The 22,161-nt window shown below is 39.1% G+C and overlaps 1 protein-coding gene and 1 long non-coding RNA gene across 2 annotated transcripts; both read right to left on the bottom strand.

The window, feature by feature from the left end:
• Positions 1-1,743: 1,743 nt before the first annotated feature.
• Positions 1,744-21,036, bottom strand: LOC116038567 (mucin-2-like). The gene is made up of 44 exons (XM_036003165.1): positions 20,923-21,036; positions 20,495-20,750; positions 20,280-20,394; positions 19,735-19,825; positions 19,518-19,645; positions 19,202-19,418; positions 18,615-18,740; positions 18,408-18,522; positions 18,166-18,316; positions 17,919-18,032; positions 17,760-17,829; positions 17,509-17,646; positions 16,876-17,040; positions 16,601-16,695; positions 16,387-16,513; positions 16,003-16,258; positions 15,790-15,842; positions 15,575-15,678; positions 15,230-15,381; positions 14,966-15,104; positions 14,238-14,348; positions 13,933-14,112; positions 13,346-13,585; positions 13,078-13,234; positions 12,406-12,534; positions 6,410-12,175; positions 6,130-6,296; positions 5,857-6,031; positions 5,509-5,756; positions 5,151-5,334; positions 4,851-5,061; positions 4,562-4,737; positions 4,314-4,383; positions 3,982-4,082; positions 3,868-3,899; positions 3,583-3,760; positions 3,374-3,478; positions 3,237-3,277; positions 3,001-3,123; positions 2,772-2,870; positions 2,552-2,680; positions 2,422-2,461; positions 2,219-2,342; positions 1,744-2,079 (listed from the first exon to the last, which is right to left on the bottom strand). Exons 1-44 carry the CDS (start codon positions 20,990-20,992, stop codon positions 1,869-1,871), a joined length of 11,679 nt encoding a protein of 3,892 aa, XP_035859058.1. The 5' UTR covers positions 20,993-21,036; the 3' UTR covers positions 1,744-1,868.
• Positions 6,874-7,483, bottom strand: LOC118495399. The gene is made up of 2 exons (XR_004897788.1): positions 7,439-7,483; positions 6,874-7,199 (listed from the first exon to the last, which is right to left on the bottom strand). It is a non-coding gene; the product is annotated as an uncharacterized LOC118495399 (long non-coding RNA).
• Positions 21,037-22,161: the final 1,125 nt, after the last annotated feature.

Below are 22,161 nucleotides of genomic sequence, written 5' to 3'. Positions count from 1 at the left end.
TTGCTTAGGCAACAAAACAAATACAAATAACACACATGAGTCAATAAAACAAACAATAATTCAGTTGCTGAATTTGATAACATCTGCCTGAGCAGTATTGTCACTCATTCACTACCTCTGAGAAAAGCACCTACACACGTTGCATACCAGCTGTGCTCAGACCATGCACCATATAACTTTATTTTAGATTTTAATATTTTCAATTATACGAATATGTCAGTCTGAATTTTGGGGAAATGTGTATAAAATGATCCACGCGATATCTAGAATAATTCCATTTGACGGAATTGTGCAGCCATACCATTTCACTCAATGTAAACATCATATACATGTAATGAAGATCTGGAACAAGCTGATACAGAATATACAGTAAAGATGTAGCCTACTGTCAATGTGGATAAGATGTTTTTTCCAACATAAAACATACTTTGAAAAAGGAAAAACTGGATGTTCAGGGGTTAACAGTAACAGTTTCATTCATTTTTTTCACAAACATTGGGGCATTCACGACTGTGTGGCTATCAGATGACTAGTTAAGTCTAATCATATTCAAGCAGATGCACAGCAAAGTCATCTGCCACATCTCACTATTACTGCTGACAGCTCATACCAACACTGTTTGCTGCCCCAGCTCCCTCCACATCCACAACCTCCTCTTTATGTGCTTTATTTTTTGGGTAATGTTGATTTAACTCCATTTTAATGATTGTGTGTCTGGTTATTAGTTCTCCAGCAGAATCCTCATGACTGCTTGGATTCATTGACATATCCATCAATGAGCAGAGATCTTTTCCACCAAATATAACTGTATAAACATTTGCTATTCAAGATAAATTCGACACATCTATGATCCACACTAACAAATAATGTAATATTAATGAAGGTGCATCAAACAAACGCAGAGATAGAGGACTGACATTATTGACACATTAGGATAAACCACACCTCTCTATTTCAGCACCTTGGACAGCACTCTCATTTTGGATCTTCAGTTCAGAACTCCACCCGTCTCACTCTCTACCTATATTCACCTAAACTACTCCACTGAAAGCAGTGAGCATTGAAACCATGTTTTATTTGAACAAAATGATAGTGTACTTTTCTTTCATTGTAAGAACATACGGTTTATCTTTTGGGTCTGTGTGAAATGAAAATGTACTTTTAAATTAATATAATAATTATTTTTTTTTAAATTGATAATCCTGATTACAAAAGCAAGTGTGTAAGTAACAGCAAAACACTGACACAATAAGCAAAATAAAAGTTGGCACAAACAAGACTGTAAGTGCTGTTAAATATGTGCCATGTTTATGACACATAATTAATGAAAAAAACATAGTAAATTTATAGTTAATTTCATACAGTAAATAAATAGGAAATGTGTTTAATGTGAAGGTTAAAATGAATGTGATGTAATAGTTAAAGATTTTAGTCCATTGTGTTTTTTGTTCCTCTAGGAAGTTTTCTGTGGTTTCCGCTGCTGCGGAATTTGTTAATGAACCAAGGGAAATCTAACGTGAGCACATATTACGGCGCTCTGTTAATTAAGTTGGAGTTATGCTGTTGTCAAAGGCCAAGGCGAACAGTAAAGGATTTTCAAAGGATTTAAGAACCTCTTTTCAGGCGTGACGTGGATGCATTAAGGACAGAAGAGCAAAGTAATAAACGCCCGTATCAAAGAACCAACCTGGGTCTGTGTTGTCATGAAGAGAGCTACAAAGACAATAGAAGAGATAAGACGTAAACAGAGTTGCATATTTTTATTTGATTAATTGATAAATATTCTCTCTACAAAAGCAATTGCTTTGTAAGAGATGTAATGATTGTTAAGACAATATGGGAAGAAACTTTTACATCCCACATTCAGTTTACACCAGTGTGGAGCGTTGCCTCCTACGCACGGGTTGTGCAGCAGCTCTGGTGCAGTCTGTGTGGCCGCAGCCACACTCCTCCACATGGATATATGAGTAGGGAACCACATCTCCATTCAGGCAGTGCAAGTCAACAGTGCGATTGCTGGAGCGAGTCTCCCTACAGCAGGAACAAGAATGCTGCATAGCAGCTGCTGCTTCTGAGTACCTGAAGAAAGCAGAGACATTATTGATTAATAAACTCAAAATCTGCACAAACTACTCCTAAACATTTAAAAAAATGTCCATATCTTAATGGGGTTGTGACTATGCAGAGGAATGAGAAATATTAGTGATATCATCCTTACTTGGTGAAAGTGTTGCAGGATCCTTCACAATATGGCATATCTACCTCCTGGTAGGACTGACAGCCCTTGTGCATAATGTGTGCTTTCATGGATACTACCTTGCAGGCCTTCTCCCTCTCCACACCTTTTCAAAAGAGACACACAATTGGCTTGTTTTCATTTAAGTACCCTATACCAAAAAGTAAAGAAAATGCCATACTCACAGATTTTACAACAGCCATTTGCTGCAGTCTGAATTGTGCCCTATGGAGGGGAATTCACAACATCAACATAATTAGTGTGTTAACACAGACAATCCAGATTCATTTGTTGACAGTCATAAATAATACTTACAGGTTGGCAGTTGCTCTGCTGGAATGGCGGGCAGACAATTTGTGAATTGAACGTTGTTAAAGTGTCACCGACCTCAATACAGGTGTAATGCTGACACTTATTCTCAGTTGGTGACCAGGTCTCTCCTGGCTATAGAGTAGTGAAATGGATGTACAGATATCAAAAGATAATTTAGGCTATTAAACATTATCATGTGGAATCAAAGCCAACAGAGACTTACCTTCAAGAGCTTCTTGGTATCATTAACACTGACGACACAGTGTGTCTGTACACACTTTCCACAGCATTCACCTGAATCAGTTTCCACATATTCATATCCCTGAGAAAAAGGGGAAATTAGGTTGCCAAGTCCAGTTTTACAAGTTCTCTCTCAGAAAAGATATTATGAGAAAAACAACTTGTATTGTATGTATTGTGTGTATGAATATAATGGGTGTAATTTCTCTCACCGTGTCACAGTCTTCTTGACATTTCTGAAACTCACAACGTATCTTGAATAGACCAGAACCGGGGTCCACCTCATTGGTGCAGGCACAATCCTGACATAGAGGTGCAGGAACTGAAGAGCCAGGCTAGCAAATAAAGAAGACATGTATTCATACTTTAGTGTTTATAGCCATATAGAATTCGTGCAGCAGAAATCATTAAAATAACATATATATTTTTTCTCCATTTCCTTATTTACCTGGTATTCATTGTCTTTGTGGACACAAACTCTTTTAGGCTCTAGAAAAGAGTAAGACAATGGAAATTACGTGTGTTAAGTGTCACTACCATCATTAGGTTTTATGAACAGGCAAACTATGAATTAATGCGCCCTACCACATCTATGTTCTGGACAGCATCTTCCCTCAGGAACACTGACAACTGGCATATACCCTACCGGACAGTTCATGTTGGTGATTGGGCAAGTGTTGCTGTGGCATTCTGTGGAGACAGTAAATAGTTTAAACCCATCAAGATTGGTATCAATGTATATAGCATTCTGAAAACTCTGGAGGACAAATGTGCATTGATGCGAAATGTCTTACGGCAAACTAAAGCAGAACAGCAGTGGTCTGATGGCATAGTTTGGTTGATGAGGACAAACCCGGGACCAGTGCAATTTGTTATAGGTGGTGTTGGGCATGCCTTTGGCTTGCAAGTCACAGTCTTGGTGGACTCCTCACAAATGCAGTTTTGGCATTTGTACTCAAACCTCTCATTAAACTGAAAGAATATACCACAATAGTGACTTAATTTTTGCTTGCAAGTACACACAACAACAAGGGCAACACAAGTTAGGATTTTAACTGAACATGACTAGAACTACTCACCTGACGAGGAATGCCCTCAGGATCAAGACATCCTGTTGAAAAATAAGCCTTTCATGATTGATACAATATATTCAGCTCAATGTTAAGACTAGAGGTTGTATACACCACACTTACCACATGTATTAACACATATGCCAGAGTCTTTGTTGAAGAGTTTCATTCCATCAGGACAAAAGCAGCCCTCGGTAGTGTAGTTCATGGTTGGTTCATTAGAACTGTAATAGTGAATCATCAAGAAAGAACAATTAGTTTACGTTATTTCTTTAAGATCTCTAAAACATAGTTAATTTAAAACACTGTATTCTACTCTACTTATTGTTATGATGTTGTTAACAAGACACATCTTACTATCCACTAAACTATCCATTAGGAGTTTTGTCTCAGAAAATGCTAATGTACACAATGAACTGTAAATAAAAATACACTTTATTTTTTATAAAACTTACTTGTCTTCACAGGTTGGCTGTTCTGCAGGACCACATGGCTTGTAAACTTTGTTTGATGGGCAGTCACTTGCTGTTAGTGAAGAAAAAAACTCAATTGGGTCTTTTTCAAATGCATACTGCCTACCTAGTGTATATAATAAAATATGCAGCTGCCTGTTCAATGTGTGCTGGAAGCAACAAAAACTAAAAGAATTAAGTTGATGTCACTGATCCCAGCATTTACAGTAAAATAATGAGGGGTTGCTTACCACACAACCTGGTGTGGTTCCTCCAGTGCAGACAAACCCCAGCCTGAGCACAGGCAGCAGCATAAGTCTGCAAACTTGTACAATCTACTGCTGGGTTGGAAACATGGCAGCTATCAAAAACACAACCTCGATAGAAATTGTCAGGAGAGACAAAGGGATGGCACGCTGCAAAGAGACTGTAAAAGTAAAACACAAACAAAAAAACAGATAAAAATTGTGTTTTAACTGCAATATGTCAGCCTTATGGGGATGCATGTGAATTGCTACAATACATTAGATATTTGTCTACCTGCTCTTAAGCAGGTGACATATGGAATCTGGCTTGCATGGAGTTAGGGTTGGTGGAGGTTCAGGCATATTGGTGGGCAAAACAGAAGGTATGTGGCAGTTGGGTTGGTTAATGTGTTTTGCAGGCCAATAGTCGGCCATCACGGCACAATTTTTCACCAGCTGGCCTCCAGGCAACCTGCAGTCATCAGCCTGTTTGTTATTGCATGTTCCTGATGGTAGAGTCACACAACAGTTAATATTACAGTCTTACTTAAAACATTTGATTTACCATGGCTACTGGAGAAAGATATGTTCTTACCACAATGACCCTGTGTGTTACTGCCAAAGTATTGATATGGAAGGGTCACACTAAAGCCAGTTATTCCAAATGTAATGACCACTTTTAAGCGAGGGATCTCCAAAACCAAGTTAATGCCAGAGTCCAAGATCCTAACACCTTGTTGTGAATAAGGTAGTTTCAGACGTACTCCGTTTTTCAGTGCCTAAAGGTAAAAAGTGAATACATTATATGAAAAGAAAAAATATAATAATCTATGACAAAAGGATCCATTATTGCTATTACATCTACATTGGCAGTAATAATCGTCTGGAAGTTAGTCTGGTGAGTTTTTCATAATATACAACAAACTTTCATATGACCATAAATACTGTTTTACCTCCAACTGTGCTGCTCCAAGAAGGTTATGATTTACGAGTGTGACAACTTCCCATTGGTATTGAATCATTATTGATCGTGGACAAGAAACATCTTCAGTGGGATCACACAAGACATTGTCAATATAAATGTTCAAGTTATATTTTGGTAAAATCTCTTCCATCAAGACGTAAGTACAGTTTCCTTGATAACTGTAGTACAATCCATCAAATGTAATGTAATGAGGATCTCCCCAGCCTTCACATACACCTAAAAAACAAACAAAAAATTCAGTTCAAAATGTATTTTAAAGAGAAACATATGAGTCAATAAACATGTCATACATCCTTTTAACCACAGAATGGCTTACAGTCACAAGCATAATACTGGCAGCAGTGGTGCTCATCATACACAAGAACTGGTGTCTTTCCATTGGCACAAGTGATGTTCTCAAGGGGTGGACATTCATTTAGAATTATTTCAATTGTATAGTTCTCAATGCATCTGGCCATGGTGCAGTTGCACAAAAAGAAGGTCTCATTTTGCTGATGTAAAGAGAAAAAAGGGAAAATCAGTATTTTGAAGTATTGTGCAATACATGCAATTATATATTTTAATGTGCTAGATACATTAAGATTCTTACTGTTACATTCCATTCAGGGCAGGTAGGTATAGGTGTTGTGGGAGTGGGTGTAGGAATGGTTGTGGTCTTGCAAATTTCTGTCGTGTTATGAATCTCACAAATATCAGAACATATCATTGTGAGACATACACCTGATCCAATGTCTTTCATGTCTAATATTACATCCCCTAAAGGTGAGAAAAAGATGAAGACTATATTAATCAGGAGTAAACCGTACAACAAAATTTAAAGTCATAACTTGTTACTATCAAATACAAAATTGTTGTATTTTTTTTCTTACCTGGTCTATAATATGTTTCATCAACAAAGCAGAAACATTCTGTAGTGGTAGAGATTTGGGGGCGAGTTGGTGGAGGCACTGATGGCGATAATGGTGGAGCAGTGACAGGTGTTTTAAATGTTGTTAAATGTGTTGATACAGTAGTTGGACCTGTAGTGGTTGTAGTCTCTTCAGTTGTGGTGGTAGGTTCAGTTGGTGTGGTTGTAGATTTTGTGGTTGTGGTTGGCTCTTCGGTTGTGGTAGTAGTAGGTTCAGTTGGTGGTGTTGTAGATTGTGTGGTTGTGGTTGGCTCTTCAGTTGTGGTTGTAGGTTCAGTTGGTGGTGTTGTAGATTGTGTGGTTGTGGTTGGCTCTTCAGTTGTGGTTGTAGGTTCAGTTGGTGGTGTTGTAGATTGTGTGGTTGTGGTTGGCTCTTCAGTTGTGGTTGTAGGTTCAGTTGGTGGGGTTGTAGATTTTGTGGTTGTGGTTGGCTCTTCGGTTGTTGTAGTAGTAGGTTCAGTTGGTGGGGTTGTAGATTGTGTGGTTGTGGTTGGCTCTTTAGTTGTGGTCGTAGTAGGTTCAGTTGGTGGGGTTGTAGATTGTGTGGTTGTAGTTGGCTCTTTGGTTGTGGTAGTAGTAGGTTCAGTTGGTGGTGTTGTAGATTGTGTGGTTGTGGTTGGCTCTTCAGTTGTTGTTGTAGTAGTAGGTTCAGTTGGTGGGGTTGTAGATTTTGTGGTTGTAGTTGGCTCTTCAGTTGTTGTGGTAGTAGTAGGTTCAGTTGGTGTGGTTGTAGATTTTGTGGTTGTAGTTGGCTCTTCAGTTGTAGTAGTAGGTTTAGTTCGTGGTGTTGTAGATTGTGTAGTTGTGGTTGGCTCTTCAGTTGTGGATGTAGGTTCAGTTGGTGGTGTTGTAGATTGTGTGGTTGTGGTTGGCTCTTCAGTTGTGGTTGTAGGTTCAGTTGGTGGGGCTGTAGATTTTGTGGTTGTGGTTATCTCTTCGGTTGTTGTAGTAGTAGGTTCAGTTGGTGGGGTTGTAGATTGTGTGGTTGTACTTGGCTCTTTGGTTGTGGTAGTAGTAGGTTCAGTTGGTGGTGTTGTAGATTGTGTGGTTGTAGTTGGCTCTTCAGTTACTGTGGTAGTAGTAGGTTCAGTTGGTGTGGTTGTAGATGTTGTGGTTGTAGTTGGCTCTTCAGTTGTAGTTGTAAGTTTAGTTGGTGGTGTTGTAGATTGTGTGATTGTGGTTGGCTCTTTGGTTGTGGTAGTAGTAGGTTCAGTTGGTGGGGTTGTAGATTGTGTGGTTGTGGTTGGCTCTTTGGTTGTGGTTGTAGTAGGTTCAGTTGGTGGGGTTGTAGGTTTTGTGGTTGTGGTTGGCTCTTTGGTTGTGGTAGTAGTAGGTTCAGTTGGTGGTGTTGTAGATTGTGTGGTTGTGGTTGGTTCTTCAGTTGTTGTTGTTGTTGTTGTTGTAGTAGTAGGTTCAGTTGGTGGGGTTATAGATTTTGTGGTTGTAGTTGGCGCTTCAGTTTCAGTAGTAGGTTTAGTTGGTGGTGTTGTAGATTGTGTGGTTGTGGTTGGCTCTTCAGTTGTGGTTGTAGGTTCAGTTGGTGGTGTTGTAGATTGTGTGGTTGTGGTTCGCTCTTCAGTTGTGGTTGTAGGTTCAGTTGGTGGTGTTGTAGATTGTGTGGTTGTGGTTGGCTCTTCAGTTGTGGTTGTAGGTTCAGTTGGTGGGGTTGTAGATTGTGTGGTTGTGGTTGGCTCTTTAGTTGTGGTCGTAGTAGGTTCAGTTGGTGGGGTTGTAGATTGTGTGGTTGTAGTTGGCTCTTTGGTTGTGGTAGTAGTAGGTTCAGTTGGTGGTGTTGTAGATTGTGTGGTTGTGGTTGGCTCTTCAGTTGTTGTTGTAGTAGTAGGTTCAGTTGGTGGGGTTGTAGATTTTGTGGTTGTAGTTGGCTCTTCAGTTGTTGTGGTAGTAGTAGGTTCAGGTGGTGTGGTTGTAGATTTTGTGGTTGTAGTTGGCTCTTCAGTTGTAGTAGTAGGTTTAGTTTGTGGTGTTGTAGATTGTGTAGTTGTGGTTGGCTCTTCAGTTGTGGACGTAGGTTCAGTTGGTGGTGTTGTAGATTGTGTGGTTGTGGTTGGCTCTTCAGTTGTGGTTGTAGGTTCAGTTGGTGGTGTTGTAGATTGTGTGGTTGTGGTTGGCTCTTCAGTTGTGGTTGTAGGTTCAGTTGGTGGGCTTGTAGATTTTGTGGTTGTGGTTGGCTCTTCGGTTGTTGTAGTAGTAGGTTCAGTTGGTGGGGTTGTAGATTGTGTGGTTGTGGTTGGCTCTTTAGTTGTGGTCGTAGTAGGTTCAGTTGGTGGGGTTGTAGATTGTGTGGTTGTAGTTGGCTCTTTGGTTGTGGTAGTAGTAGGTTCAGTTGGTGGTGTTGTAGATTGTGTGGTTGTGGTTGGCTCTTCAGTTGTTGTTGTAGTAGTAGGTTCAGTTGGTGGGGTTGTAGATTTTGTGGTTGTAGTTGGCTCTTCAGTTGTTGTGGTAGTAGTAGGTTCAGGTGGTGTGGTTGTAGATTTTGTGGTTGTAGTTGGCTCTTCAGTTGTAGTAGTAGGTTTAGTTCGTGGTGTTGTAGATTGTGTAGTTGTGGTTGGCTCTTCAGTTGTGGACGTAGGTTCAGTTGGTGGTGTTGTAGATTGTGTGGTTGTGGTTGGCTCTTCAGTTGTGGTTGTAGGTTCAGTTGGTGGGGCTGTAGATTTTGTGGTTGTGGTTATCTCTTCGGTTGTTGTAGTAGTAGGTTTAGTTGGTGGGGTTGTAGATTTTGTGGTTGTAGTTGGCTCTTCAGTTCCAGTAGTAGGTTTAGTTGGTGGTGTTGTAGATTGTGTGGTTGTGGTTGGCTCTTCAGTTGTGGTTGTAGGTTCAGTTGGTGGTGTTGTAGATTGTGTGGTTGTGGTTGGCTCTTCAGTTGTGGTTGTAGGTTCAGTTGGTGGTGTTGTAGATTGTGTGGTTGTGGTTGGCTCTTCAGTTGTGGTTGTAGGTTCAGTTGGTGGGGTTGTAGATTTTGTGGTTGTGGTTGGCTCTTCGGTTGTTGTAGTAGTAGGTTCAGTTGGTGGGGTTGTGGATTGTGTGGTTGTGGTTGGCTCTTTAGTTGTGGTCGTAGTAGGTTCAGTTGGTGGGGTTGTAGATTGTGTGGTTGTAGTTGGCTCTTTGGTTGTGGTAGTAGTAGGTTCAGTTGGTGGTGTTGTAGATTGTGTGGTTGTGGCTGGCTCTTCAGTTGTTGTTGTAGTAGTAGGTTCAGTTGGTGGGGTTGTAGATTTTGTGGTTGTAGTTGGCTCTTCAGTTGTTGTGGTAGTAGTAGGTTCAGTTGGTGTGGTTGTAGATTTTGTGGTTGTAGTTGGCTCTTCAGTTGTAGTAGTAGGTTTAGTTGGTGGTGTTGTAGATTGTGTAGTTGTGGTTGGCTCTTCAGTTGTGGATGTAGGTTCAGTTGGTGGTGTTGTAGATTGTGTGGTTGTGGTTGGCTCTTCAGTTGTGGTTGTAGGTTCAGTTGGTGGGGCTGTAGATTTTGTGGTTGTGGTTATCTCTTCGGTTGTTGTAGTAGTAGGTTCAGTTGGTGGGGTTGTAGATTGTGTGGTTGTAGTTGGCTCTTTGGTTGTGGTAGTAGTAGGTTCAGTTGGTGTGGTTGTAGATTTTGTGGTTGTAGTTGGCTCTTCAGTTGTAGTAGTAGGTTTAGTTGGTGGTGTTGTAGATTGTGTAGTTGTGGTTGGCTCTTCAGTTGTGGATGTAGGTTCAGTTGGTGGTGTTGTAGATTGTGTGGTTGTGGTTGGCTCTTCAGTTGTGGTTGTAGGTTCAGTTGGTGGGGCTGTAGATTTTGTGGTTGTGGTTATCTCTTCGGTTGTTGTAGTAGTAGGTTCAGTTGGTGGGGTTGTAGATTGTGTGGTTGTAGTTGGCTCTTTGGTTGTGGTAGTAGTAGGTTCAGTTGGTGGTGTTGTAGATTGTGTGGTTGTAGTTGGCTCTTCAGTTATTGTGGTAGTAGTAGGTTCAGTTGGTGTGGTTGTAGATGTTGTGGTTGTAGTTGGCTCTTCAGTTGTAGTTGTAGGTTTAGTTGGTGGTGTTGTAGATTGTGTGGTTGTGGTTGTAGGTTCAGTTGGTGGGGTTGTAGATTTTGTGGTTGTGGTTGGCTCTTCAGTTGTAGTTGTAGGTTCAGTTGGTGGTGTTGTAGATTGTGTGGTTGTGGTTGGCTCTTCAGTTGTGGTTGTAGGTTCAGTTGGTGGGGTTGTAGATTTTGTGGTTGTGGTTGGCTCTTCAGTTGTAGTTGTAGGTTCAGTTGGTGGTGTTGTAGATTGTGTGGTTGTGGTTGGCTCTTCAGTTGTAGTTGTAGGTTCAGTTGGTGGTGTTGTAGATTGTGTGGTTGTGGTTGGCTCTTCAGTTGTGGTTGTAGGTTTAGTTGGTTGGGTTGTAGATTTTGTGGTTGTGGTTGGCTCTTCAGTTGTAGTGGGAGGTGTAGTTAATGGGGTTGAATGGGTTGTGGCTGGACATATCTCTACCTCACAACATACTCTGATTTTATAGTTGAAACACTTAAATGGACGTTTGATCTGATCCTCTTGTTTACATATTAAACCATATCCCACATCGCAAGTAACAACCTGGCCAGTTTCACTCACAAAATCATTGAAGTCTTTGTCAGGATCAATTGTTGATCTACAATCAATTTCTGTGGGATTTTCACACATTTGTTTACCACTATTTATGATGTTCTCATATGTTTCCCAGTCACTTTTGTCCTTTCCTGGTTTATACACATCATACCACTCTGACCACTCACACGTTGTAATACATGGTGTTGTAGATTTTATAGTTGTGGTTGGCTCTTCGGTTGTTGTAGTAGTAGGTTCAGTTGGTGGGGTTGTAGATTGTGTGGTTGTGGTTGGCTCTTTAGTTGTGGTCGTAGTAGGTTCAGTTGGTGGGGTTGTAGATTGTGTGGTTGTAGTTGGCTCTTTGGTTGTGGTAGTAGTAGGTTCAGTTGGTGGTGTTGTAGATTGTGTGGTTGTGGTTGGCTCTTCAGTTGTAGTTGTAGGTTCAGTTGGTGGTGTTGTAGATTGTGTGGTTGTGGTTGGCTCTTCAGTTGTGGTTGTAGGTTCAGTTGGTGGGGTTGTAGATTTTGTGGTTGTGGTTGGCTCTTCAGTTGTGGTTGTAGTAGTAGGTTCAGTTGGTGTGGTTGTAGATTGTGTGGTTGTGGTTGGCTCTTCAGTTGTAGTTGTAGGTTTAGTTGGTGGTGTTGTAGATTGTGTGGTTGTGGTTGGCTCTTCAGTTGTAGTTGTAGGTTTAGTTGGTAGTGTTGTAGATTGTGTGGTTGTGGTTGGCTCTTCAGTTGTGGTTGTAGGTTCAGTTGGTGGGGTTGTAGATTTTGTGGTTGGTTCTTTGGTGGTGGTAGTAGGTTCAGTTGGTTCAGGTGTAGATTTCGTGGTTGTGGTTGGCTCTTCAGTTATTGTAGTAGTAGGTTTAGTTGGTGGTGTTGATTTTGTTGTTGTTGTAGTAGTAGGTTCAGTTGGGGTTGTTACACGTGTAGTGGTGGGAATAGTTGTTGTTGGTGTTGGGACAGTTGTACTAGGGCAAGGTTCATTTTCATGTATCACTGTTGAATTCCTGCATATTGCATAGTAGCACATTCCCAAATTGTCAGTTACATTGTAAATAACTTCATCTTCCTCGTATCTAGTGTTGTTGTAAAAGCAACCTGAACATTCCTCCACACACATCCCGGTCTCCTCATCAAATATGGGCTTATCTTCAGGGCATACAGGGTAACAGCCTGTACAAATCGCAGAATAAAACATAATACATTATTTTTTTGACAGTAAAAGCATTGTTATTCATATGGGTTTATTTAATGTTGGACACTGAAGCTGGCCAGGCGGTCTTTAAATTTCTTTTGTTATATTGACACATAAAGCATACCAAATTGGATCAGTTCAATATTTTAAGATTTTAACCAGCACATTAATCAGAGGTAAGGTGAGACATTGTGAGTTAATCTATTACCTTCCAGGTTGGGTAAAAGTTTGCTACATTTTTCTTCTGGATTCAAACAGGTCTTGTAGCAAGGTTTGTGGCAAGGGTTGTAGTGCCACTTGCATTCATCTGGGCTGTTGTAGTAATCACAAAAGACAGCTAGGAAGAAAACATACAAGGTATGTTATGCTTTAAATAAATAAAACATTGATGTGTCATTCAGTGAAAGAGACCTCAAACTTCAACGCCTCCTGACATACATTATTACATTATATTTATTTTAGGTCTGAGGATTGCATTTAGTTTTATGTAAACTTGGGAAGTTATCACTCATTCGAAGGCATCATGTATGTAAATCATTGCAGTCTTTAAAAATATACTCTTCATGAAGCATGCACTGATGCCCATATAGTCTCTGTAATATACAGTATATGCTTATTATAGCTTTAATTACTTGGTGTTCGTTACTTGGTTTTCATTCACATATTAGATATATAATACAAATAATCAGGTTGGTATATTAAATGTCCTGGCCATAAAGAAACAAATAGCAAACTATACTCATATATGCAAACTTGACAAACTTTCTAATCTCTAAATGCTTGGGTCATAAGCATTTTGGGATCTAAAAACAGGTTCTAAGCACCAGAAAAGGCTGAAAAACCTCAGTTTAATCTGAAGGTAAAATTGTTGTTTACTTACGACAGATTTCTGGAGTTCTCCATGCAACACAGACAGAAGCCTCATTACAAGCTTGAGCATAAGCTGCAACTGCTGAGCAGAAACACTCGCAGTCTCCTCCAGAGTCGCAGGCACATGAGTCTCTTACACAGTTGTCATAAAATGGCAGGGGGGCTACCTGTTCAGTTATCAATATACAGGTACATGATAGATTTTTAAAAACGAGTTAAATGTTTTCAACCATCGAACTTTTAAAATAATGATAAATTAGAAACAAATGTATCATTACCTTATTGTGGCACTCTTGGAATGTTTTTCCAATTATAATGCTGCACATCTTTTGTGCCCAGTGAAGTCGATTGGGTCTTGCTCCACAAGGGTCAGCATTCGTTTCCACATCTAGGCATTCGCTTGACACTTTCCAGCTGTTTGCAAATTCTATCGGATTGCTCACTACCAGCTGACCCTGAGTGGTGAAGTCGTTCTGTCCATCACCATCAAAATCTCCACACAGGCCACATACCTCTCCCTGTACAGCCAAACGAAAGGAGTCAGTAACTTCTTTTACATAAAGACAGTATTCCATATCAATACTCTTTAGGGTTACAAGAAACACATTTTATAGGCATTTTTATACTTGCATCATGTTGACAAATAAAGTGTTCACTTCATATATTATGAATAAACAAGTTTTCAGCAATGTTATTATACTGTACATCAATACCATTGTTGTCCCAAAGCTTTAAAGTGGTGTAAGAAAAAGACGCAAAGAGAGATATAGACTACAGATAACAAAAATTGTACATCATATCAAAACTCTAGGTCTAAACTCTTACTGTAACAGTCATCATAATTTAAACAATTGATGTGACTCACGCTGTGCTGTGGTTCCAGGATGATGCGAACAGTTGTTTTGCCATCCCACATCACCGTCAGACCAATGGCAGATTCTACCACCACATATAAGCCAACCTTCCTTATTCTGTACTGAATCTCAGCACCACGTCCCAGGTCCACCTCATCATAATTACCCTTTGATAGTTTGATTTCCATTCGCTGTAATGTTAAGGAGATTTTTGTTACTTTCATTGTAACTTTACTGCAGTTTTGATATACGCTATTTGATTGTGTTCAATATTTTAGGCACAGAATGCATATCAGGTGTTGGTATGAGGTCTTACCCCGAGTTGGATTCTAACAGTTTTGGAGCATGTAGTGCCTGTAGATCCACACGGTACATTTTCTGTGATTACTCCAAAGTTGTCCTGTACTGTTTTATTGCCACATTTGTTCTTAAGAGAGAGAGAGAAATTAACTTAATATTTTGCATGTTTCCATTATAGTAGAGACCACTGGTCAAATCCAACTTCAGCTTGGCCTTTACTAGTCCACAATACTTTAAGATTGTTAAAGAAAAGCCAGAACATGAAATATAAGTGTAGTTGATACCCAGGAGAGTAAGATCATATAGTTATCTGCATTTGTTAAACATATTTCTTATTATGACAAGCAGTCATCTTAAAGTGCATCTAGGTAAACATACCAAATATCGAGTGTCTTTCAACCCATGTATCTAACTTAGCAAATACGTTAGAATTTTATAAATGTCATATCTGTGACTTTCAGAGATGAAACCTTATAAAACATTATAAGTGAAGCACAACTGTTGGCTTTGTCAGAAATCACTTCCTTTTTACTAAACAATGCTCCACATGTACTGTCTGCCATTGTATTTGTCTGTCAGAGATCTTAATGCAAAAATGACTTAACAGTTGTATGTAAGTGTATGTAATCTCAAATTACTGCTCACTATTAAGTGTCCATTATATAGGCAGTAGTGATTGAGTGAAGAAGGGCGTGATTACAGACACAGCCTGTCATTTGGATGATTTTGACATGCTTTGCTTACCTTAACAGCAACATAGGAACAATGTCCTTGAAAGCCATATGTTCGCTGATCAAATGTATTGTAGTGACCACTACCATAAATAATGCAAGTTTGTGGGCATTTATTCTTACTGCACTCCCAGCTTCCACTTTTGCAGGTACTAGAGCAGAAAAGGTTACATTTAATACAGCGTTTTGAATACAATACAATCACGTAAAAAATGCAAGAAAATATGATAATATTTATGCTACAGTATCATACATCTAATTAAAAACTAGATCATACCAGATGTTGCACTGGTGAGGGATTTGTGATCCAGGGGCATAAATATGCCCATCGTGCTGACAAGGACATTCATTTTCTTTCACACAGGAACCTTTGCCATCTTCTAGTAGGTCAGCTGGACACCGACAGCCAGATTCACACTCTGTGGACTCCTGGATAGTTAGAAAGATCACAGTGATAGAAAATGAGAAAACAATACTGATACTATTGAAAATCACTGTTCAAAACTCTCTAGAGACTACTGTAGAAACTAATGTAACTATACACAGTGTTACTTTTTTCAAGTAACATAATGTTCACCATTAAATACATATGATATCCAGTTATTTGAGACTAAGAGCTCACACAATCATCGCTGTCCAGATTTAAACAAGTTCGAGTACAGTGCAGTCCCAGCTCTCTGGTGCTTGCAGTGGAGCAGTTGAAAAACACTTTTGGAAAATGGCATGCTGTAACAGAAGAGAAACTGCTCAATATACATATTAAATATCAACCAGACCAGAGTCAGTATCAACCAAGTGCTTGTGTTGTGGTAAAAAAAACAACTCAAAACAACGTACTTGATGAGCGCGCTCTCCAAGAATGGCAATGAAGCATTCCATTGGTACACACACTAGAAAGAGACACCAAAGATATAAGATTAATGTAACACAAAGGCACTTGAAAATTAACAATTTAGTTTAATTAAATTTGATATACTGCAGGAATTACAACCATGCTAAATCCTTAGTCTTGGATAAATCAAGTCACTACATTGCAAACGGCTGACTTACCAGTGCTCGTCTTTGATGTTGATGGACTTTCCTGACTTAATGTAGACTTCGTTATGGTAGCAGGGACATTTTTCCATGGGGACACAGATGCCATTTTCATTTAGGTACAGACCCTTGGAGCAGGAGCAGCCATCCACAGGCAAGAAGTCAGAAGTGCAACTTGGCTGCATTGTGCCCAGTGATTTGCAAGTCAACTGGCATCTCTGATGCTTGTAAGAGAAGATCTGAGATGCTGGGCAGCTCCTTGTGTATTTATCTGTTTTGTGCACAATGAGAGGATAGCTACTTACTAGCTTTATGACTAACTAATGAAAAGAAAGATGTTCATCAAACTCCAGAAATGATCACTCAACTTTACCACAACATAATGAAAGAAATCCTTACCGCACACATTCTCTCTCCAGTCTGTCAAGATCACTCCCTTTGATGCACAAGCCCGAGCATAGGAAGAGAAGACGGCACACAGGCAGTCCTGACTCTTCTCACAGTTACAGCTGGCATACGTACATCTCTGCAGAAGACAGCAAATACTTTTAGGGAATTATAGTCTCATCAAAATGTAATTAAATGAAAGACAAATAGAAAGGTTTTGCAGTACCTTGTAGTACATCTCAGGATCTACTGCTGAATGGCATTGTGCAAAGGTGCTGTCTGGATTCAGCAGCAAGGCGCACCAATGTTTAGCGTACCACTCTGGAGAAACAATATGTGTTTATTTTTATTGTTTAGAATTATGTTGAACTGTCTAATTGCCTAAAACACAACATACTTGCAGACTAGAAATGCGTGTTTAAACTAAGAATCAATCTAAGAAATAAACACAAGATCAATATTTACATAATAACAGTTCTTTTATTTATTTTTTTTTTTTACCATTTTCCACACTAAGGGAACAGGGGTCCTCAAGTCTTTCCTCTCTGTCTGGGCACATTAGGTTAGCTTTCCAGGAGTTACTAAAAGTTGCTGCTGTTCCCTCCACCATTCCCTGAGGAGTCTTCATGTCATCAGACAGGGCCATGTTGTAGTTCCCACATAAGCCTGAATAAATCAAATATTAAAGAATTAAATCAATTTTATTAGTACTTATACACAGATAACAAACAATTGGCTGAAACTACAAATAGGAAAATGGGTTTGCAGTGTGGTATTATCATTGAGATTCCACAGTTTTATTAATGTAGAGAGCAAAAGAGGGTCGGAGATACAAGGGTTGTATATTACATATATCCACCCACCATTTACATCATTTACTCATGTATTTATCTATTTCATTCATGTTGTTTAGGTTTATATGTTTAAAGGGATTCAGGGGTGGTGGGAAGACGGTGAGGGGAAAGGCCATTGAATTTTTCTTTTGTTATTAATGTAATAAATTATAACCAAATATCATAATGCACAGCATTAGTATTGTAGGTGCTTCATTTATTTGTTATTGTAAATGTGCTGTATTCTGACATATGTTTTGATGATGCCAATGTTTTAAGTTAAGATAAATGTGAAACTTACCACGTGTCTTTGATCTGTAGCTTTGTTCCAGGCTGACATAGACTTGCATGACTGGCACATGCTGGATCTGAATTTGCAAACCAAAAGTGGTCTGGAACAAGATGTGAAAGGATGAAGCATGGAATATGTTGATGTCACCTTTAGATCAAGAAAAATACAAAAACAGTCAGATAATTTGCTAATGTAAATAACAACAAACAAACAAATAAACAAATAAAACAACAAAGTTTCATCCAGAGTTTCGGACCCACCTGAGTGGTATGGCAAACTGATGGTCTGCATGTTCTGCTTCACTTTGCCATCGGAAGTGAACATTAATACCTGAATAAAAACAGAATTGATCATTTGAGTGTTGCAGATATCAGTGTAGATGTATAAATTACTACAGCACGGTCTTGACTTTAACTTACATTGTTTCTGTCATTGTTCAGCAGGATTTTAAGGCTCTTTAGACAAGTGTCAAACTCTTGATTTGCACACGGCACCAACTGAACCAGGATTGTAAACTTTGGACTTGCATGATCCTGAAATATACAGAGTGAGTCAAATTCAATAAATAAAAAAAACTTAATATATATAATTATAAATTTTATTTTTTTACATCAGCTGAATATATATTTTCTGCCATTTAATTGTACAAAGCTATGGCTCATTCACCTTGCTTTCCACTTTGGCTAGGGTGTAGTAACAGTCTCCATGGAAGGTGAAGGTTTTTCCATCAAAGGTAGTTACATGTGAACCCTCTTCAACTGCACATGTAGCAGGTATTTGAAGGCTCTCACAAGCCCATTTACCCTCAACACATGTACTGAAACAACCCATTTTTTTTAAGTTAACAATGAAAATACACAATGAAGGAGATCAGATGAAATATTATATTGTTGAAATATTTGACATACCATTCCTCTCTGTCCTGTCGGTAGACCTCACCGGAGTTATAGATTTTGTTGTGTTTGCACTGACAATCAGATTGAGCAATACACCCTCTCATGGAAATATCATCAAACACAGTTCCTGAATAAGACACATGTGACATGAACATTCACAGACAAAAGATTAAATCTGAAAGAATCTTTAAGGGTAATAAAAACTGAAACAGCACTAACCAGGAGGACAGAAGCAGCCGTCCATTTTGTGGTCCTCACACAGTGAACCGGTGTCCAGAAGTGTGCATGTATCCATGCAAGGAGAACCGCTCTCTTTATAAACCATGTTGAATGGGCACTGTTTAGCTGTAAAGATATGGTACAGTTGAAATACATTAAGGTAGATGTGAGTTTATGTGAATAATTCAGTAGTGTATCATGGGTGTAGTAACTCATTAGGTTTTTTTCTTAAGTGTAAAAAAATTGTTTTTTGTGTACTTATTTTACTTGTACTTGTTTTTTGTTATATTTTAAATCACACCAATTACGATTGAGGTCAGAAAAGTAGACATATCTGGCCTTTCTTCTATGCAGCTTGTAAATGTCTTTTTTTCCAAATAGAAAATAATTAATCATCTCATGCTAGAGCGGCATGAGAAAATGTAATCATGTTCAAATAGAAACACAGTACCTTTTCTTCAAAGAACAATTCAAAATATTGTCTTTTCACTGAGCTGATTTCAGTGCATTAGTATGTTCTCCACCCCATACTGTATAAAATCTAGAACACGAAACATTACCACAGAAAAGAGAACACGAAACATTACCACAGAACTGAGGTGTCCTCCAGTTGGGAGGCTGTCCTCCTGCATGGGAACACTGCCGAGAGAACTCAGACAGTGTGCTGCAGACACAGAAGTCGTTTGTTCTGTTGGCACAGCCGCACATGTCCTGCACACAGGCCTGAATGTAAGGTTCAGGGTTGATCAGTGTGGTGCAGGAGCTCCAGGGCTCTGAACGCAGCATCTGGTTACAGATGGTTTGCTAAAAGGAAAAGAGAGACAAAGTTACTCTGTTGCAAATGCAACCTGTGTATATGACCAACTATCAGTATTGCTAACACTAGGTGGATAATAAACTCACAAACTCCTTGCATGAATCCAGCACAGCCTCCAGTGATTCATCTTCCTCCTCATAGGGGTCCTCACAATCATCATTTGGAAGATGGACTTTATGTTTGTTGCCAAACTCAATGGGGCTGATTTTGCGACCTGCATTTGATAGTAATTAGTGTAAAATCAAAGATACAGTGGATAATTCTAGAAATGCATTAACACATGAAGTAAATAACCATATATACCTTTATGAATGAACTCATTCTGGACAGAAACACCATTGAAGTCTCCACAAAGTCCACAGGTACGATTTGCATAATTAGTATCCAGTTCCACCTAAGAGGTTATAACAAGTTTTTTTTTTCACAATTTAAATAACACTTAAACAAAACGCTGGTGAATTGTAATTGCCTCATTAAATGACATGAATGGAATACATTTTATGATTGTGATTTGATATTTAATTTCATTACTGCTACTGTCATATTTTTGTTGTCACGCATAACTCAATCAAGAAAGATAATTGACTGAAAGACAGGTCTGTGTAATTGATTTCTTCCCAGGAACCTTTAGGAATTTATTCAAATATAAAAATAATATATAAACTTGACTGTGTCTCTGGGTGGTCGGTCTGTTCCACATTAATTAAAAGAAACGTGTTCCAATGTCAGATCCAAAAAAAAGGAGACTTAACTTAATTGTTCATGTGTTATAATAATGTGTAGTGTATATGCCTTATACAAAGTTTAAGGAGAGCAGTGTAGATATATTTCTGCCTGGTGTATCATACCATGACTGCATCGTCACCGTTCCACATGACAGTGATGCCGACTTTAGATTGGAGCTTGATGTAAACAGCATTTTGTTCCACTGTTACACCTGCATTGTAGTATGGTATTTTGACACTGAAAAAAAGATTTCTTTTTTATTATAATGCACAAATATCATAGAAAAGAAAAGTTAAAAGTACAGTTGCTTACACAGGCTACATGGCTTTTTACTTACGGGAGGTTATTCACAGTGACCATGTCCTTGGTAAGGTAAAACAAAAAGTCATTGATGGTGACCACCACATGACTGACTGTAGGGTTTCCATCTTTGTCTTTCCTCTTCACGTGCACGGAGAAATCCTGGTAGGACTCGTGGCAGTCGGAGGCCAGGTTGTACTCACACATACCAGGGAACTGGTACACAGCTCCGTCAAATGTCTTGAAGTGCTCTCTGCCCCATGTGCTGCAGATGCTGCTGACATGGTTGCCAACTGGGTAAGTTTTTTAAAGTGTAGAAAACAGTTTGAGTTACTAAATGCTCTACAGACTGATATTGGAGACAATGATATACATTATTCATTTGTATGTATAAATAAACCACAATGATCCATCCACACAGCTCTGAAAAACGTTCCACAGCATCCCAAAAAATCTGAGTCTTACCCAGTCTGGCTTGGACATCGATGACACTGGCAACAGCCAGGAAACACAACCACACGCATCTCCACCTCATCGTTGTCACTGTGGGCTTTCTGTCACCAAAGCAGGTAATAGTCAGACTGCACTTGGCAGCCCTTTATATTAAGATTGCACTTTTCTTTTTGCCCACGCCTTCTGTCTAAGTGGGAACTGAAGATTTATTGCCAAGACATGGCAAACATGTGAACGGATCTCTGACGCCCTTCACAAGTCCAATATAATCATTCCAAGATCCTTCTTATCGCTTGATTGAACAAATATGCTCTTCAATTAAGAATTTTTATTCCTAGAGGAATGGGCTGCAATAAAACAGTTTTGTTGACACTATGCTTTTATGTTTCAGTCAGGAACACTCTTGTCATAGATTTACCCATTTATTGCAACAGATGGAAATACAATTATGCTTGGCGCTGATGGCTCCACTCTAATAATGCTCCCTGGATCAACCAAGCAGGATGCTAAGCTGAAACAGGGAGCGCAGTGCTGAAACCCCCCCCTGTAGAGTTGGCCCAAATCAAAACATTAAAAAACATTTTAAACTAGGTAGGTGGAGGCTGGGGTGGTAGAGGCAAGCTTTGCCAGCAACAGTAGTGTGAGGCAGCATTGGTGTAGCAGGGATCAGTGAGGAGGAGGGAGACATTTAAATGGACCGCCTTGATGTAAGAGTGGCTGTAATTGGTTTGTGACTGATAGAAATGATAACTCAATTAGTGGGCGCATGACTTCCGTGTCCTACATGAACTAACGCAATGCTTAATTAAACATATTCTTCAATAAGTAGTTACTTCTGGATGGAATTTGTAATAAATCAGTGTCACAGAAATGAGGATGCCATGCAATAAATTGTAACCTATATAATTTAGTGATGAGAACTTATCAGCCATGGTATCTTGATATGAGAAGTGTGTTATGGTATGATTAAACAGGAAATAAAAAATATTGTTTTATTATTGGTTTATTGTCCAACCATGTCACGCCTAGTGTCAGCTGGGATATGCTTGAGCACGCAACACTGCCCAGGCTATAGATTACTGATATATGTATGAACATCCCCAGTGTTAATGCCAAATGACAAAACTTCATTTTCAGTAAGCATTACTATTGTTTATTTTAATAATAATGTTCATGATAGCAATAATAATAATATTAGATACAAAATAAAATGAAAATTTGATAATATGACATTTAGATGAGCATAAATAA

This window comes from Sander lucioperca, chromosome 7, assembly GCF_008315115.2.
Source record: "Sander lucioperca isolate FBNREF2018 chromosome 7, SLUC_FBN_1.2, whole genome shotgun sequence".
NCBI classification, from domain to species: domain Eukaryota; kingdom Metazoa; phylum Chordata; class Actinopteri; order Perciformes; family Percidae; genus Sander; species Sander lucioperca.
The sequence above is the reverse complement of the archived record's forward strand: the minus strand, read 5'-3'. Positions and strand labels throughout refer to the sequence as shown.

Bases quoted from the DNA above. Each gene is read 5' to 3' on its own strand.
- LOC116038567 (XM_036003165.1), bottom strand. From the start codon at position 20,992: ATGAGGTGGAGATGCGTGTGGTTGTGTTTCCTGGCTGTTGCCAGTGTC. The intron at 18,523-18,614 runs GTTAGTGCTGTT...TGTCTTATTCAG, and splicing joins CGGCTGCTTCTGTCCTCCTG to GAACTGTGTTTGATGATATT. The intron at 5,757-5,856 runs GTAAGCCATTCT...TTTGTTTTTTAG, and splicing joins CCAGTATTATGCTTGTGACT to GTGTATGTGAAGGCTGGGGA.